The sequence below is a fragment of the Pristiophorus japonicus genome, chromosome 4 (assembly GCF_044704955.1).
Source record: "Pristiophorus japonicus isolate sPriJap1 chromosome 4, sPriJap1.hap1, whole genome shotgun sequence".
Classification (NCBI taxonomy): domain Eukaryota; kingdom Metazoa; phylum Chordata; class Chondrichthyes; family Pristiophoridae; genus Pristiophorus; species Pristiophorus japonicus.
In genome coordinates, this window is record NC_091980.1 from 240,345,594 (window position 1) to 240,363,981 (window position 18,388).

General features: G+C 44.5%; 1 protein-coding gene across 2 annotated transcripts in view; it reads left to right on the plus strand.

Annotated features, from left to right (window-relative positions):
* Positions 1 to 18,388, plus strand: part of txndc16 (thioredoxin domain containing 16) — a 215,085-nt gene that overhangs the window by 139,359 nt on the left and 57,338 nt on the right. For both annotated transcript variants that reach the window (XM_070879211.1, XM_070879212.1), the window contains exon 15: positions 17,059 to 17,195. In XM_070879211.1, coding sequence (XP_070735312.1) covers positions 17,059 to 17,195 — 137 coding nt within the window. The remainder of the gene's footprint in view (positions 1 to 17,058; positions 17,196 to 18,388) is intronic.

Genomic DNA, 18,388 nt, shown 5'->3' on the forward strand with positions numbered 1-18,388 from the left:
TCTAGGATGCAGACTATCAGGCCCTGGGGATTTATCAGCCTTCAATCCCATCAATTTCCCTAACAAAATTTCCCGCCTAATAAGGATTTCCTTCAGTTCCTCCTTCTCACTAGACCCTTGGTCCCCTAGTATTTCCGGAAGGTTATTTGTGTCTTCCTTAGTGAAGACAGAACCAAAGTATTTGTTCAATTTGTCTGCCATTTCCTTGTTCCCCATTATGAATTCACCTGATTCTGACTGCAAGGGATCTACATTAGTCTTCACTAATCTTTTTCTCTTCACATATCTATAGAAGCTTTTGCAGTCAGTTTTTATGTTCCCTACAAGCTTACTCTCATACTCTATTTCCCCCTCCTAATTAAACCCTTTGTCCTCCTCTGCTGAATTCTAAATTTCTCCCAGTCCTCAGGTTTGCTGCTTTTTCTGGCCAATTTATATGCCTCTTCCTTGGATTTAACACTATCCCTAATTTCCCTTGTTAGCCATGGTTGAGCCACCTTCCCCATTTTATTTTTACTCCAGACAGGGACTGAAAATCAGAGAATTCTAATTTAATAAATTAATAATTTTAGGCCCTCATGTCAGCCGCTTTTAGCTGACGAGATATTTAGCAGAAGATAAACATCTCCAGAGCATTTATATTTTTCTTGCCATGCCAGGAATGTGTGTGCTGGAATACACCAATCAAAGTGACCTTAAATAAATAAACACACCAGAAGGTCAAGCCAATACAAATTGAGTGGCTAAAATTTAATCTTACTTGCTTTAGGCTCAGAATCTTAAAATTAAGAAAGTAACACTATTTTGAAACACAAACTCTATTTTTTCATGTCAAAAGTTAATGAAATGATCTGAGTCTGCCTTGTGAACTGGATTTATAGATTCTGTGTGTTTTGAAGTCAGGAAATGTGTTTTTGATTTAAGCTTTGTTTGAGAGAACCTCTCAGTTACATCTGTTTGTTCAGTGAAACATATCAAATCAGTCTGTCCATAAACATTTCGAGATGAAATGTGTGTGGGAGTGCAAAGCTTAAATTGGAGAAGATTCAAATAATGATACAAACCAGAAGAGCAAAATTTAAAGTGGTCATCCAGATGCCAGAATATGCGACAATCTGGGACATCACGGCCTTGATTGTAACTCCTCGGCCTAGTGGAAACCAGGCAGCGGTGGTGGGGGGGGGGGAGGTGGTGGAGGCGGGGGGTGGGGGGCAGTTAAAATGAAGTGGGAGACTCACCCACTCCTTTCCTGCAACAATTTTTCCAACTGCAATTTAAAATTGCAGACTGCAGGGTCACCCGCCCCAACCTGCCCTACTTTAAATATGCAAATTGGACCCCCATGATGATAACAGGGCCCGGTCCGCTATGTTAACCCGAGGCCTGAGTGGATGAGCAGTAACGACTTCCCTGCTGGGCCAACCAACTGGTAACAGCAGCCAGGACCAGAAAGTAAGTTTATAAAATGTTGTTTTTATTGCGGGTCAGGAGGAGCAGGAGTGCTCCTCTGATCTCCACAAAGAAGCCTTGGGCCCCCACTGCCCCTGGCTTCCACCCACCCCCCCTCCCCTCCCTGGACCTCAGTTCTCCAGCTAAGCCTCACCAATCTACTTACCGTGGGCTGGGGACTGTTCCCCTGGGTCCCTGTGGCAGCCTGCTGACATTTGATTTTAATGGGCGGGTAGCTACTTCCCACGGACTTCCCAGATGTTTTGGTGGGGAAATTGGCAAGCATGCATGATATTGAGGCTTAGCCATTAAAATCGCCCGAGCCTGCCTCCTGCAGCTCTTGGTCGTGCACACCACTCGCTTTGCCTCGTTCCCGCCTGGGAGTTTAAAATCGCTATGTTAACCCGAGGCCTGAGTGGATGAGCAGTAACGACTTCCCTGCTGGGCCAACCAACTGGTAACAGCAGCCAGGACCAGAAGGTAAGTTTATAAAATGTTGTTTTTATTGCGGGTCAGGAGGAGCAGGAGTGCTCCTCTGATCTCCACAAAGAAGCCTTGGGCCCCCACTGCCCCTGGCTTCCACCCACCCCCCCTCCCCTCCCTGGACCTCAGTTCTCCAGCTAAGCCTCACCAATCTACTCACCGTGGGCTGGGGACTGTTCCCCTGGGTCCCTGTGGCAGCCTGTGTTTTCTTTTTAATAGCTGTACAAGCTTTTTAATTCAAATTCATAGCTTGCATTGCTGCTACCAATTTTTCCACATTGCTCTTGTCTCCATAATAATGAAGTTCAACATAGATAAATGTGAGGTATTACATTTTGGTAGGAAGAATAGGGAGGTCACTTATTACTTGGAGGGTGCGAGTCTAGGTGGGGTAGAGGAACAAAGGGATCTTGTTGTACAAATACACAAATCACTAAAAGTTGCGACACAGGTTAGCAAGGCCATAAAAAAGCAAACCAAGCACTAGGGTTTATATCTAGAGGTATAGAATGGAAAAGTAGGGAAGTTATGCTAAACCTGTATCGATCCTTGGTTCGACCACACTTGGAATACTGCGTACAGTTCTGGTTATCATATTATAAAATGGATGTAGAAGCACTGGAGAGGGAGCAGAGATGATTTTTAAGAATTCATTCCTGGGATGTGGGCGTCGCTGGCAAGGCCGGCATTTATTGGCCATCCCTAATAGCCCTGTAAATGTGGTGGTGAACCGCCGCCTTGAACCGCGGCAGTCCTTGTGGTGAAGGTACTCCCACATTGCTGTTAGGGAAGGAATTTCAGGATTTCTACCCAGTAATGATGAAGGAACAGCGATATACTTCCAAGTCAGGATGGTGTATGACTTGGAGGGGAACTTGGAGGTGATGCTGTTCCCATGCACTTGCTGCCCTTGTCGTTCTAAGTGGTATAGGTCGCGGGTTTGGGAGTGCTGCCGAAGAAGCCTTGGTGAGTTGCTGCAGTGCAGCTTGTAGATGGTACACACTGCAGCTACAGTATGTCGGTGATAGAGGGAGTGAATGTTTAAGGTGGCGGTTGGGCTGCCAATCAAGCAGGCTGCTTTGTCCTGGATGGTGGTGTTCTTCTTGAGCGTTGTTGGAGCGACACTCATCCAAGCAAGTGGAGAGTATTCCATCACATTCCTGACTTGTGCCTTGTAGATGGTGGAAAGGCTTTGGGGAGTCAGGAGGTGAGACACTCGCTGCAGGATACCCAGCTTCTGATCTGCTCTTGTTGCCACAGTATTTATGGCTGGTTAAGTTTCAGGTCAATGGTGACCCCCAGGATGTTGATGGGGGGAGATTCGGTGATGGTAATGTCATTGAAAGTCAAGGGGAGGTGGTTAAACTCTCGCTTGTTACTTGCCACTTATCAGCCTAAGCCTGAATGTCGTACAGGTCTTGCTGCATGCGGGCATGGACTGCTCCATTATCTGAGGAGTTGCAAATGGCACTGAATACTGTGCAGTCATCAGAGAACATCCCCACTTCTGACCATATGATGGAGGGAAGGTCATTGATGAAGCAGCTGAAGATGGTTGGGCCTATGACACTGGCCTGAGGAACTCCTGCAGCGATATCCTGGGGCTGTGATGATTGACCTCCAACCACCCAACTATCTTCCTTTGTGTTAGGTATGACTCCAGCCAGTGGAGAGTTTTCCCCCTGATTCCCATTGACCAGTTTTACTAGGGCTCCTTGGTGCCACACTCAGTCAAATGCTGCCTTGATGTTGAGGGCAGTCACTCTCACCTCAACTCACCTTTGGAATTCAGCTCTTTTGTCCATAAGAACATAAGAAATAGGAGCAGGAGTAGGCCATATGGCCCCTCGAGCTGCTCCGCCATTTAATACAATCTTGGCTGATCCGATCATGGACTCAGTTCCACTTTCCTGCCCGCTCCCCATAATCCCTTATCCCCTTTTCGGTAAGAAACTGTCTATCTCTGTCTTAAATTTATTCAATGTTCCAGCTTCCACAGCTCTCTGAGGCAGCGAGTTCCACAGATCCACAACCTTCTGAGAAAAGAAATTTCTCTTCATCTCCGTTTTAAATGGGTGGCCCCTTATTCTAAGATTATGCCCCCTAGTTCTAGTCTCCCCTATCAGTGGAAACATTCTGCATCCACCTTGTTAAGACCCCTCATAATCTTATACGTTTCGATAAGATCACCTCTCAATCTTCTGAATTCCAATGAGTAGATTCCATTGGCCTTCCTGATCACTTGGTGTACCTGCATACTAACCTTTTGTGTTTCATGCACAAGTACCCCCAGGTCCCGCTGTATTGCAGCACTTTGCAATCTTTCTCCATTTAAATAATAACTTGCTCTTTGATTTTTTCTGTCAAAGTGCATGACCTCACACTTTCCAACATTATACTCCATCTGCAAAATTTTTACCCACTCACTTTTGCAGTCTATGTCCTTTTGCAGATTTTGTGTGTCCTCCTCACACATTGCTTTTCCTCCCATCTTTGTATCGTCAGCAAACTTGGCTACGTTACATTCAGTCCATGTTTGGACCAAGGCTGTAATGAGGTCTGGGGCCGAGTGGTCCTGGTGGAACCCAAACTGGGCATCGGTGAGCAGGTTATTGGTGAGAAAGTGCCGCTTGATAGCACTGTTGACAACACCTTGCATCGCTTTGCTGATGATTGAGAGTAGACTGATGGGACGGTAATTGGCCAGATTGGATTTGTCCTGCTTTTTGTGGATAGGACATACTTGGGCAGTTTTCCACATTGTCAATAGATGCCAGCTGTACTGGAACAGCTTGGCTAAAGGCGTGGCTAGTTCTGGAGCATAAGTCTTCAGCATGACAGTCAGATGTTGTCGGTGCCCATAGCCTTTGTTGGATCCAGTGCGCTTAGCCTTTTCTTGATATTGCATGGAGTGAACCGAATTGGCTGAAGACTGGCCTCTGTAATGGTGGGGACCGGTATGGATCATCCACTCGGCACTTCTGACTGAAGATGGTTGTAAACGCTTCAGCCTTGTCTTTTGCACTCACGTGGTGGGCTCTGCCATCAATGAGAGTGGGGATATTCATGGAACCTCCTCCTGTTAGCTGTTTAATGGTCCACCATCATTCACGACTGGATGTGGCAGGACTACAGAGCTTTAATCTGATCCATTGGTTGTGGGATTGCTTAGCATGCTGCTTCCACTTTTTCGTATGCATGTAGTCCTGTGTTGCAGCTTCCCCAGGTTGGCACCTCATTTTTAGGTACACCTGGTGCTGCTCCTGGCATGCTCTTCTACACTTCTTTAAAGTAGGTTTGGTCCCCTGGCTTGATGGTAATGGTAGAGTGAAGGATATGCAAGGTTACAGATTGTGGTGGAGTACAATTCTGCTGCTGATGGCCCACAGTGCCTCAGATGCCAAGTTTTGAGCTGCTAGATCTATTCTGAATTTATCCCATTTAGCACAGTGGTAGTGCCACACAACACGATGGATGGTGTCCTCAATGTGAAGATGGAACTTCGTCTCCACAATGACCATGCGGTGGTTGCTGCTACCAACGCTGTCATGGACAGATGCATCTGCGACAGGTAGATTGGTGAGGAGAAAGTCAAATACGTTTTTCTCTCGTGTTGGTTCTCTCACCATCTGTCGCAGGCCCAGTCTGGCAGTTATGTTCTTCAGGACTCAGCCAGCTCGGTCAGTAGTGGTGCTACCGAGCCACTCTTGATGATGGACATTGAAGTCCCCCATCCAGAGTACATTCTGTGCCCTTGCTACTCTCAGTGCTTCTTCCAAGTGCTGTTCAACATGGAGGAGTACTGATTCATCAGCTGAGGGAGGGTGATAGGTGGTAATCAGCAGGAGGTTTCCTTGCCCATGCTTGACTTGAAGCCATGAGACTTCATGGTGTCCGGAATCAATGTTGAGGATTCCCAAGGTCACTCCTTCCTGACTGTATACAAGGATGATACCAGAAATGTGAGGGTATAAATATCAGGAAAGGATGAACAGGCTGGGTTTCTTTTCTCTTGATAAAAGAAGGCGCAGGGGTGACCTAATAGATGTCTTTAATATTATGAAAGGCTTTGATAGAGTGGATACAGAGAGAATATTTCCACTTGTGGGAAGAGCATAACTCGAGGCCATCAATATAAGATAGTCACCAAGAAATCCAATAGGGAATTCAGAAGAAACTTGTTTACTCAAAGAGTGGTGAGAATGTGGAACTCGCTATCACAGGGAGTGGTTGAAGCAAATAGTTTAGATGCATTCATGGGCGAGAGTGGGACCAGAGGAGTGAGAGCAGTGGGGAATAAAGGAGCAGCACCCGAGGCCCGAGAACAGCAGTGAGTGCGGGACCTGAGTAGTGAGAGCAGCGGAGGATAAAGGAGCTAGCTGGGAGTCGCGCAAACTGACCTGAAAGGGGAGGAAAAAAAAAATCCAAGTGTGACATCACAGGAAAGCAGGTAAGTGATTGGTTGGTGAATATTTCTTTCTCTTTTTTTCTAAACTTGGGCATTGGCTTAAGCTTAAACTACAACTTGAAAACCTAATTAATTAAATAAAATACAATAGAAATGGCAGGGCAGGCGATGTGTTACAGCTGTAACATGTGGGAGCTGGTGGACACCAGTGTGATCCACAGCAATCACATCTGCAGTAAGTGTTGGCTACTTGAGGAACTTCAGCTCAGAGTTGATGAGCTGGAGTCCAAGCGTCAGACACTGTGATACATCAGGGAGGGGGAGAGTTACCTAGACGATCCATTCCAGGCGGCAGTCACACCCCTTAGGTTAAATAATTCAAATTTGGTCCATGGTCAGGGTCAAGAGGGTATGACTATGAGTGAGGCTGGTATGGGGATCCAGAAGGTAGCATTGGAGGAGCCTCAGCCCTTGCAATTGTCCAACAGGTACAAGGTACTTACTCCCTGTGTGGACAAGAGCAGAGACTGCAGGGAGGATGAGCAAACTGACCACAGCACCGTGGTACAGGGGACCATTCAAGTTGGGGGAGTAAAAAGACATTTTGAAGTGGTAGGGAACAGTATAGTTTAGGGGGATAGTTACCGTTCTCTGCAGCTGAGAGCGTGAGTCCCGAAGGTTGTGTTGGCTGCACGGTGCCAGGGTTAAGGACATCTCCTCTGGGCAGGAGAGGAACTTGGAGTGGGAGGGGGAAGATCCAGTTGTCATGGTCCACATAGGTACCAATGACATAGGTAGGACAAAGAAAGAGGTTCTGCAGAGCGAGTATGAGCAGAACCACAAAGATAATGGCCCTGCAATTCTGGTCGGAGGCTTCTTTCAGACGAACGCCTCCGACCGGAGAATTTTTACGAAAGTACCTAGTGGTCCCGGAGGGGTGTGGGATTCCGGTGCGGAGGCCTTCTCTTCCCCCGTTGCGAAGCGCGCTCCCGTCCTCCAGGTTCGGACGCAGAAGGACCAATCAGAAACAGTATTCCACAGCTTTCTCATTAATAGCAATGTGAACTTCGTATCTACGAGTTCTCATTGCTATTAATGAGGAAAAAAAACTAAACACCATAATAAAAAATAAAAAATACATCTCACATAATTAAAATTAATTGAAATGAAAGTTAATAAATGTCTTAGTAAAAAAATTTTTTCCCGATTTAAAAAAAAAAGTTTTTTATTTATGGTTTAAAATAAACTTACCGTAGTGAGCAGGGTTTTTAACAATAAAATGTGTTTTTTAATTTTATTTTATTATGTTTTTTGTGTTTTAAAACTCTTATGCCTGTAAAAGTAGGCTATGCGCCTGCTTTTATCAGGCGCAAGAGTTTTCAGAACATTTGCTGGGCAAGATATGGGTAAATACCGCAATCTTACCCATGCAAATGTCCTTACTCCCAAGATGCAGAGGATCTGTCAAGCTGGAGCTTAACAGATTGAAAAAGTCGGTTTTCAGTGCATGCGTATTGTGCGCTGAAAACCGGCTTTTACGATGCCTTCCCGGGTCCGTACATACTCAGTATGGACCCGGGGTGGTCGGGATTTCTGGGCCATTAACCTCTAGATTAGTACCTGAGCCACGAGCAAATTGGCATAGGGTAAATAAGATCAGAGAGATGAATGCATGGCTCAAAGATTGGTGTGGGAGAAATGGGTTTCGATTCATGGGGCAGTGGCACCAGCACTGAGGAAAGAGGAAGCTGTTTTGTTGGGATGGGCTTCACTTGAACCATGCTGGGATCAGTGTCCTGGTGAATCGAATAACTAGGGCTGTCAATAGGACTCACTAAATAGTGAGGGAGAGGGTTCAGGTGAGAGGAAATTTAGAAAGTTAAACAGAAAGGACAAGGCAGTAGTGCTGGGTAATGATAGGGTTAATGATAACCAGAGTGTGACAGGAAGGGACAGAACGTACAAACATAAGAGTGCATCAGCAAATAGGGTCAGAGTAGGGAAAAATGGTAAAAAGACAAAATTAAAGGTTCTTTATCTGAATGCACGCAGCATTCGTAATAAGATAGATGAATTGATGGCACAAATAGAAATAAATGGGTATGATCTGATAGCCAGTACAGAGACACGGTTGCAAGGTGACCAAGGCTGGGAACTGAATATTCAGGGTATTTGACATTTTGGAAGGATAGGCAGAAAGGAAAAGGAGGTGGGGTAACTCTGTTAATAATAGATGAGATCAGTGCAGTAGTGAGAAATGATCTTGGCTCGAAGATCAAGATGTAGAATCAGTTTGGGTGAAGATAAGAAATACTAAGGGAAAGAAGTCACTGGTGGGAGTGGTCTATAGGCCCCCTAACAGTAGCTACATTGTAGGACAGAGTATAAATCAAGAAATAATGGAGGCTTGTAAAAAAGGTACTGCAATAATCATGTGCAATTTAAATCTTCATATAGATTGGACAAATCAAATTGGCAAAGGTAGCCTTGAGGAAAAGTTCATCATCATCATAGGCAGTCCCTCAAAATCGAGGAAGACTTGCTTCCACTCTAAAAGTGAATTCTTAGGTGACTGAACAGTCCAATACGGGAATTACACTATCTCACAGATGGGACGGACAGTCGTTGAAGGAAAGGGCGGTGGGGAGTCTGGTTTGCCGTATGCTCCTTCCGCTGCCTGCGCTTGTTTTCTGCATGCTCGGCGACGAGACTCGAGGTGCTCTGCACCCTCCCGGATGCTCTTCCTCCACTTGGGGCAGTCTTTGGCCAGGGACTCCCAGGTGTCGGTGGGGATGTTGCATTTTATCAAGGAGACTTTGAGGGTGTCCTTGAAACGTTTCCTCTGCCCACCTGGGGCTCGCTTGCCGTGTAGGAGTTCTGCGTAGAGCACTTGCATTGGGAGTCTTGTGTCGGGCATGCGAACAATGTGGCCCACCCAATGGAGCTGGTCGAATGTGGTCAGTGCTTTGATGCTGAGGATGTTGGCCTGATCGAGGACACTAACATTGGTGTGTCTGTCCTCCCAAGGGATTTGCAGGTTCTTGCGGAGACATCGTTGGTGGTATTTCTCCAGTGATTTGAGGTGTCTACTATATATGTATTCTGTATACTGTATTCGGGATGGTTTCTTAGAACAATACATTGTGGAACCAACCAGGCTATTTTAGATTTGGAAATTTGTAATGAGATCGGATTAATTAATCACATAGTAAAGGATCCTTTAGAGAAGAGTGGTCATAGCATGTTACAATTTCAAATTTAGTTTGAGGGTGAGAAACTTGGGTCTCAAACTAGTGTCCTGAACTTAAATAAGATATGAAGACAGAGTTGGCTAAAGTAGCAGATATTTAAGGAGATATTTCATAACTCTCAACAAAGATATATTCCAGTGAGAAAGAAAGTCTCTCAGAGAAGGATGAATCATCTGTGGCTAACTAAGGAAGTTAAGGATGGTATCAAATTGAAAACAAAGGCATACAATATTGCGAAGATTAGTGGTAGGCCAGAGGACTGGGAAAGTTTTAGAAACCAGTAAAGGACGACGAAAACAATAATAAAAGAGAGAGAAGATAGATTATGAGAGTAAATTAGCAAGAAATATAAAAACAGACAGTAAGAGCTTCCACAGGTATATAAAAAGGAAGTAGATAAAGTAAACGTTGCTTCCTGAGAGGATGAGATTGGGGAATTAATAATGGGAAACAAGGACTTTGAACAAATATTTTGTATTGGTCTTCACGGTAGAAGACACGAAGACACTAAAAGCATCCCAATAATTATAGATAATCAAAGGGCTATAGGGATGGGGGGGAACTTAAACCAATCACTATCACTAGAGAAAAAGTACTCGGCAAACTAATGGGACTATTGGTGGACAAGTCCCCTGGGCCTGATGGCCTGCATCCTAGGGTTTTAAAAGAAGTGGCTGCAGAGATAGTGGATGCATTGGTTGTAATCTACCAAAGTCCCCTGGATGCTGGAGAGGTTGCAGCGGATTGGAAAACCGCAAATGAAACGCCCCTATTCAAGAAAGGAGGGAGACAGAAAGCAGGAAACTATACACCAGTTAGCCTAACATCTGTCATTGGGAAAATACTGGAGTCCATTATTAAGGAAGTAGTAGCAGCACATTTAGAAAATGATAATGCAGTTAAGCAGCGTTTTATGAAAGGGAAATCATGTTTGACAAATTGGCTAGAGTTCTTTGAGGAGGGTGGATAAAGGGGAATCAGTAGATGAAGTGTATTTGGATTTCAAGAAGCCATTCAACAAGGTGCCATATAAAAGGTTACTGCACAATATAACAGCTCAGGGGGTTGGGGGTAATATATTAGCACGGATAGAGGATTGGCTAACTAACAGGAAACAGAGAGTCAGGATAAATGTGTCATTTTTAGGTTGGCAAAATGTAGCTTGTGGGGTGCCACAGGGCTGGGGCCTCAACTATTTACAATCTATATTAGTGATTTGGATAACGAGACCAAGTGTAATGTAACCAAATTTGCTGATACAAACATAGGTGGGAAAGCAAGTTGTGAAGAGGACACAAAGAATCTGCAATGGGATATAGATAGGTTAAGTGAGTGGGCAAAAATTTGGCAGATGGAATATAATGTGGGAAAATGTGACGTTATCCACTTTGTTAGGAAGAATAAAAAAGCAAATTATTTAAATGAGAGAGACTACAAAGTGCTGCGAGGGATTTATGCATGCTCTCGACGACGAGACTCAAGGTGCTCAGCGCCCTCCCAGATGCTCTTCCTCCACTTTGGGAGGTCTTTGGCCAGGGACTCCGAGGTGTCAGTTGGGATGTTGCATTTATCAAGGAGGTTTTGAGGCTGTCCTTTAAACATTCCCTCTGCCCAGCTGGGGATCGCCTCTCGTGTCGGAGTTCCGAGTAGAGCGCTTGTTTTGGGAGTCTTGTGTCGGGCATGTGGAGAATGTGGCCCGCCCAACAGAGCTGGTCGAGTGTGGTCAGTGCTTCGATGCTGTGGATGTTGGCTTGATCGAGAACACTTGCATTGGTGCGTCTATCCTCCCAAGGGATTTGCAGGATCTTGCGGAGACATCGTTGGTGGTATTTCTTCAGCGATTTGAGATATCTACTGTGTATGGTCCACGTCTCTGGGCCATACAGGAGGGTGGGTATCACTACAGCCCTGTAGACCATAAATTGGTGCCAGATTTGAGGGCCTGATTTCGAACACTCACTTCCTCAGGCGACCAAAAGCTGCGCTGGTGCACTGGAGGCGGTGTTGGACCTCATCATCGATGTCTGCCCTTGCTGATAGTAGGCTCCCGAGGTATGGAAAGTGGTTCACGATGTCCAAGGCCGCGCCATGGATTTTGATGACTGGGGGGGCAGTGCTGTGTGGCGGAGTCAGGTTGGTGGAAGACCTTTGTCTTACGGATGTTTAATGAATGGCCCATGCTTTCGTATGCCTCGGTGAAGATGTTGACGATGGCTTGGAGTTCAGCCTCTGAATGTGCGCAGACGCAAGTGTTGTCCGCATACTGTAGTTCGAGGACTTAGGATGGGACGGTCTTGGATCTAGCCGGGAGGCGACGAAGGTTGAGCAGGTTCCCACTGGTTCTATAGTTTAGTTCCACTCCAGTGGGGAGCTTGTTGAGCGTGAGGTGGAGCATTGCAGCGAGGAAGATCGAGAAAAGGGTTGGCACGATGACGCAGTCCTGCTTGACCCTGGTCCGAACGTGGATTGTGTCTGTGGTGGATCCATTGGTCAGGATCACAGCTTGCATGTCGTCGTGGAGCAGGCGGAGGATGGCGACAAACTTTTGGGGGCAGCTGAACAGATGAGGACGCTCCATAGTCCCTTGTGATTAACATAAAAACATAGAAAATAGGTGCAGGAGTTGGCCATTTGGCCCTTCGAGCCTGCACCACCATTCAATATGATCATGGCTGATCATGCAACTTCAGTACCCCATTCCTGATTTTTCTCCATACCCCTTGATCCCTTTAGCCGTAAGGGCCACATCTAACTCCCTTTTGAATATATCTAACAAACTGGCCTCAACAACTTTCTGTGGTAGAGAAATCCACAGGTTCACAATTCTCTGAGTGAAGAAGTTTCTCCTCATCTTGGTCCTAAATGGCTTACCCCTTATCCTTAGACTGTGATCCCTGGTTCTGGACTTCCCCAACATCGGGAACATTCTTCCTGCATCTAATCTGTCCAATGCCGTCAGAATTTTATATGATTCTATGAGATCCCCTCTCATTCTTCTAAATTCCAGTGAATATAAGCCTAGTCGATCCAGTCTTTCTTCATATGTCAGTCCTGCCATCCCGGGAATCAGTCTGGTGAACCTTCGCTGCACTCCCTCAATAGCAAGAATGTCCTTCCTCAGATTAGGAGACCAAAACTGTACACAATATTCAAGGTGTGTCCTCACCAAGGCCCTGTACAGCTGCAGTAAGACCGCCCTGCTCCTATACTCAAATCCTCTTGCTATTGGCCAACATGCCATTTGCCTTCTTCACCGCCTGCTATACCTGCATGCCAACTTTCAATAACTCGTTGCACCTCCCCTTTTCTTAATCTGTCACCATTCAGATAATATTCTGCCTTCGTGTTTTTGCCATCAAAGTGGATAACCTCACATTTATCTATATTATACTGCATCTGCCATGCATTTGCCCACTCACCTAACCTGTCCCAGTCACCCTGTAGCCTCGAAGCATCCTCCTCACAGCTCACACTGCCCCCAGCTTAAAATCATCTGCAAACTTGGAGATATTACCTTCAATTCTTTAGTCTAAATCATTAATGTATATTGTAAATAGCTGGGGTCCCAACACTGAACCTTGCAGTACCCCACTAGTCACTGCCTGCCATTATGAGAAGGACCCGTTTATTCCTACTCTTTGCTTCCTGCCTGCCAACCAGTTCTCTATCCACGTCAATACATTACCCCCAATACCATGTGCTTTAATTTTGCACACTAATCTCTTGTGTGGGACCTTGTCAAAAGCCTTTTGAAAGTCCAAATACACCACATCCACTGGTTCTCCCTTGTCCACTCTACTAGTTACATCTTCAAAAAATTCTAGAAGATTTGTCAAGCATGATTTCCCTTTCATAAATCCATGCTGACTTGGACCGATCTTGTCACTGCTTTCCAAATGCGCTGCTATTACATCTTTAATAATTGATTCCAACATTTTGCCCACTACCGATGTCAGGCTAACTGGTATATAATTCCGTTTTCTCTCTCCCTCCTTTTTTAAAAAGTGGGGTTACATTAGCTACCCTCCAATCCATAGGAACTGATCCAGAGTCTATAGAATGTTGGAAAATGACCACCAATGCAGCCACTATTTCTAGGGCCACTTCCTTAAGTACTCTGAGATGCAGACTATCAGGCCCTGGGGATTTATCGGCCTTCAATCCCATCAATTTTGCTGACACAATTTCCTGACTAATAAGGATTTCCTTCAGTTCCTCCTTCTCGCTAGACCTTCGGTGCCCTAGTATTTCTGGAAGGTTATTTGTGTCTTCCTTAGTGAAGACAGAACCAAATTATTTGTTCAATTGGTCTGCTATTTCTTTGTTCCCCATTATAAATTCACCTGATTCTGACTGCATGGGACCTACATTTGTCTTCACTAATCTTTTTCTCTTCACATATCTATAGAAGCTTTTGCAGTCAGTTTTTATGTTCCCTGCAAGCTTATTCTCATACTCTATTTTCCCCCTCCTAATTAAACCCTTTGTCCTCCTCTGCTGAATTCTAAATTTTTTCCAGCCCTCAGGTTTGCTGCTTTGTAAGCCTTTGTAAGGAGTGATATACTTGCATTGGAGGCAGTTCAGAGAAGGTTCACTAGGTTGATTCCTGAGATGAAGGGGTTGTCTTATGAATAAACGTTGAGCAGGTTGGGCTTATACTCATTGGAGTTTAGAAGAATGAGAGGTGATCTAATTGAAACATACAGGGTAGATGCAAAGAGGATGTTTCCCCTCTTGGGAGGAATCTAGAACTAGGGGCGCATACATTCAGAATAAGGGGTCGCACATTTAAAATGGAGATGAGGAGGAATTTCTTCTGAGAGTCGTGAATCTTTGGAATTCTCTACCCGAGAGAGCTGTGGAGGCTGGGTCATTGAATATATTTAAGGTGGAGATAGAGAGATTTTTGAATGACACGTGTGTCAAGGGTTATGGGGAGCGGGCAGGAATGTGGAGTTGAGGGTTATTGAATGGCGGAGCAGGCTTGATGGGTCAAATGTCTTACTCCTGCTCTATTTCTTATGTTCTTATGTTTATGTTCATTGAAGGGGAGCCCAGACAAGCATATGAGGAAGAAGGGAATAGAGGGTTATGCAGATAGATTTAGATGAGGAAAGACAGGTGGAGACTCGAGTGGAGCATAAATGCCGGCATGGACTGGTTGGGCCAAATGGCCTTCTTTTGTGCCGTATCTCCTATGTAATCCGTGCCAGATAATAGGAAGAAAGTTGCTGTGATAAGAGACTAGCTGATGGTCACTGGTAATCTGGGGGCTGGACCAAAGTTGTAACATCCAGTTGCTAAAATGAACATAAGTTTAATCTACCCTGCCCATTTAAGGCTACTTTTCAAATCTTCAATATGGGAAAATAGTCTAAATAGATCATTGCAGTTGTATTAAAATATTTGAGATCAATTAGAGGGCAACTGTAGTTGCTTGAAAGTGTCCGGCTAAAGATCAAAGAACCCAATATGCTTTTTTGTTGCTTGTTTTACATCCATAACAAGATGTAACCATTTGGAATATGAAAATGATTGTTTCCGCCATTTTAGAAATCATTTGGCAAAAAAAAATAAGAGTTGAAGTTGACAAAGTCTGTGAATTCAATCACTTCCTGATTTGCAGATAATTTGCCCCTCTTCTACAAGATTAACTTAAGTTGGGTGCAATTCTGGAGTAAATGGTGGAATTTGTGGGACATCAGCTTTTGCCTCCATTATCCCACCATTTGCTTATATCCATATCCACTACTTTCAGGGTGGGTGCATCGTCTTGAATTTTAGAATTTAGCTTGTGTTCTAGTACTGGTATAACTGGTAGTATCTGACCTCAAATTCTGGCCAAGAATCTCAGACCCAGTCAGTTGAACACCGAGCATTGAGATGTATGAAGCTGGGTTCTGAGATGTTATGGCTCATCACTCCTTGCTTGCCTAGAATGAGGAAAATAAACTGAGCAGATGATAGCTAAACTTGAAATACCATCAAGGGATGGATGCATTACAGTAATGTGGTGGCAAGGTGTTGAGGTGATAATCTGGAAGCACCTTTCTAAGATAATGTTATTCAGACAAATTCCTTTAAGGACCTAATAGATTTTCTTGATTCTGTGAACTGTTGGCATCACTCCAGGCATGTCCGTTAACAATCTTCCAAGGGAAAATTTGAGTGGTTAAACTGTGACCGTTCTGGAAATTAAAATCTTACTTTTTTTTCATTGGCACAATTCACACTCTGTATAAAGAGTAGCTGAAACATTAGGTTACAGCATCTGGAGATTGCATACTTTAGTTTATGGGATGGGGTAATTAGTTCAAATTCTTCAAGCCCTTTATATTGTGAAATCTCGTACGGTTAGCTTTAGCCTACCATGGAAAGAGCAGGATTCTGTGTATGTGATTCTTATTCTGTCAATAAAGCTGTATGTTAAGTACCCAAATGAATATCAACTCTGGGTGTTAATTTAGTGAAACCCTCATCCATACCTTTGTTACCTCGAGACTTGACTACTCCAACACACTCCTGGCTGGCTTCCCATTTTCTATCCTCCGTAAACTTGAGGTCATCCAAAACTCGGCTGTCCATGTGCTAACTTGCACCAAGTCCCATTCACCCATCACACCTGTTCTTGCTGACCTACACTGGCTCCTGGCTAAGCAATGCCCCAATTTCAAAATTCTCGTCCTTGTTTTGAAACCCCTCCATGACCTCGCCACTCCCCCTCCCATCTCTGTAATCTCCTCCAGACCCACAACCCTATGAGATATCTGCGCAGCTCCAATTCTGGCCTCCTGAGCATCCTCGATTTTTAATTGCTCGACCATTGGCGGCAGTGCCTTCAGCTGCCAAGGCTCTAAGCTCTGGAATTCCCTCCCAAAACCTCTCCACCTCTCTTCCCTCCTCTAAGACGCTCCTTAAAACCTACCTCTTATCTGCCTCAATATCTCCTTATGTGGCTTGGTGCCAAATTTTGGTTCATAATGCTCCTGTGAAGTGCCTTGGGACGTTTTACTACATTAAAGGTGCTATATAAATACTTTGTTGTTGAAAGGATGTTACAAAATTGCATTCTAGTGAATGCCTGACACTGTGGTACCCATTACATCCACCAGAGGCTGTCTGTGCACCACATGTTTAGAAGACTGCATTGAGCATTTATACATTGTTGAATTCAACAAATATCTTTTGGGCTTAGATTTATAATGAAGCACTGTTTGGAAACTAAATATTGTATAAGAAGTACTAACTTCCTTGAATCAGGAATACAAATAAAATATCGATAGTTGCAGTTGCTGAATTAGATCAACTATTGGGTGAGCATCGATATTTATCTGTTTGGTTTGTAGTTAAACTGCACCCTGTCCCTTGCTTGTCAGAAAATTTAGAGTTCTATTATTAGTAATTTGCATCTGTTTTGCCTACTCTAGGAATTGTCGCTAGATGATCTCCATTTGTTCTTTATTTTAGGAGCAAGGTGGCTAATCCTGTCCTATTGACATCGACAGAAGATGTTGAAGCCTATCTAAGAGGAGAGTTACATCGTGATCTCAAACCTCAATGGGACATTTCTATTGTAGGATTATTAAGCCCAGACATGAAACAAGGTACAATAAGAACTTCAAACTAAATCCCTCAGAATTTGTTATCGCTGTCGGATCACTCAGTAAAGCTTAATACTGATGGTGAACTCTTGATGCATCAATGTTTCTGTGTGTAAATTCATGGAAATTAGATTTGACATTTTAAAGTAAAACTTTCATATATTGCAGATTTCCCCTCCTTCTGCAAGTCTGCTAGTACAGAGTCAGCTTCCACACCTGGAGTACTGTGTACAGTTTTGGTCTCTGTATTTAAGGAAGGATATACTTGCATTGGAGGCTGTTCAGAGAAGGTTCACTAGGTTGATTCTGGAGATGAGGGGGTTGACTTACGAAGATAGGTTGAGTAGTTTGGGCCTATACTCATTGGAGTTTAGAAGAATGAGAGGTGATCTTATCGAAACATATAAGTTAATGAGGGGGCTCAACAAGGTGGATGCAGAGAGGATATTTCCTCTCATAGGGGATACTAAAACTAGGGGACATAGTCTCAGAATAAGGGGCCGCCCATTTAAAACTGAGATGAGAAGGAATTTCTTCTCTGAGGGTTGTAAATCTGTGGAATTCTCTGCCCCAAAGAGCTGTGGAGGCTGGGTCATTGAATATATTTAAGGCGGAGATAGACAGATTTTTGAGCGATAAGGGAGTAAGGGGTTATGGGGAGTGGGCAGGGAAGTGGAGCTGAGTCTATGATCAGATCAGCTATGATCTTATTAAATGGCGGAGCAGGCTCGAGAGACCAGGTGGCCTACTCCTGCTCCTATTTCTTATATTGTTGTATATCTCAATGACACCAGCTTTACCTCTCGCCATCCTCTTCGATTACACGACTGTCATTGTGCTGTCAACTACCTGTTTATGATCCTATTTGGTTTTCACCAGAAATTCTGCAATGCAGATCCTGAATCTACCCCTTTCAAGCTACTTGCTCAAGATGAACCCAACTGTTCGATCCTGAGCTGAGTGGCAAAATCCGCATCCAGTGCATAATCACCACCAAACTACTTCCACCTCCGTAGTATTGCCCATCACTTTCCCTATCACACTCCATTGGCTGCTCTACTCCTCACCTATATCTTAGTCAGCTGTCAGCTTGGCTTCTCCAGTGCCCTGTTCATCAGTCTCCTGAGTTCCACCCGGCATGAACTTCAATGTGTCCAGAACTCTTGCCACCTACATCCTAACTTAGTGGTAAGTCT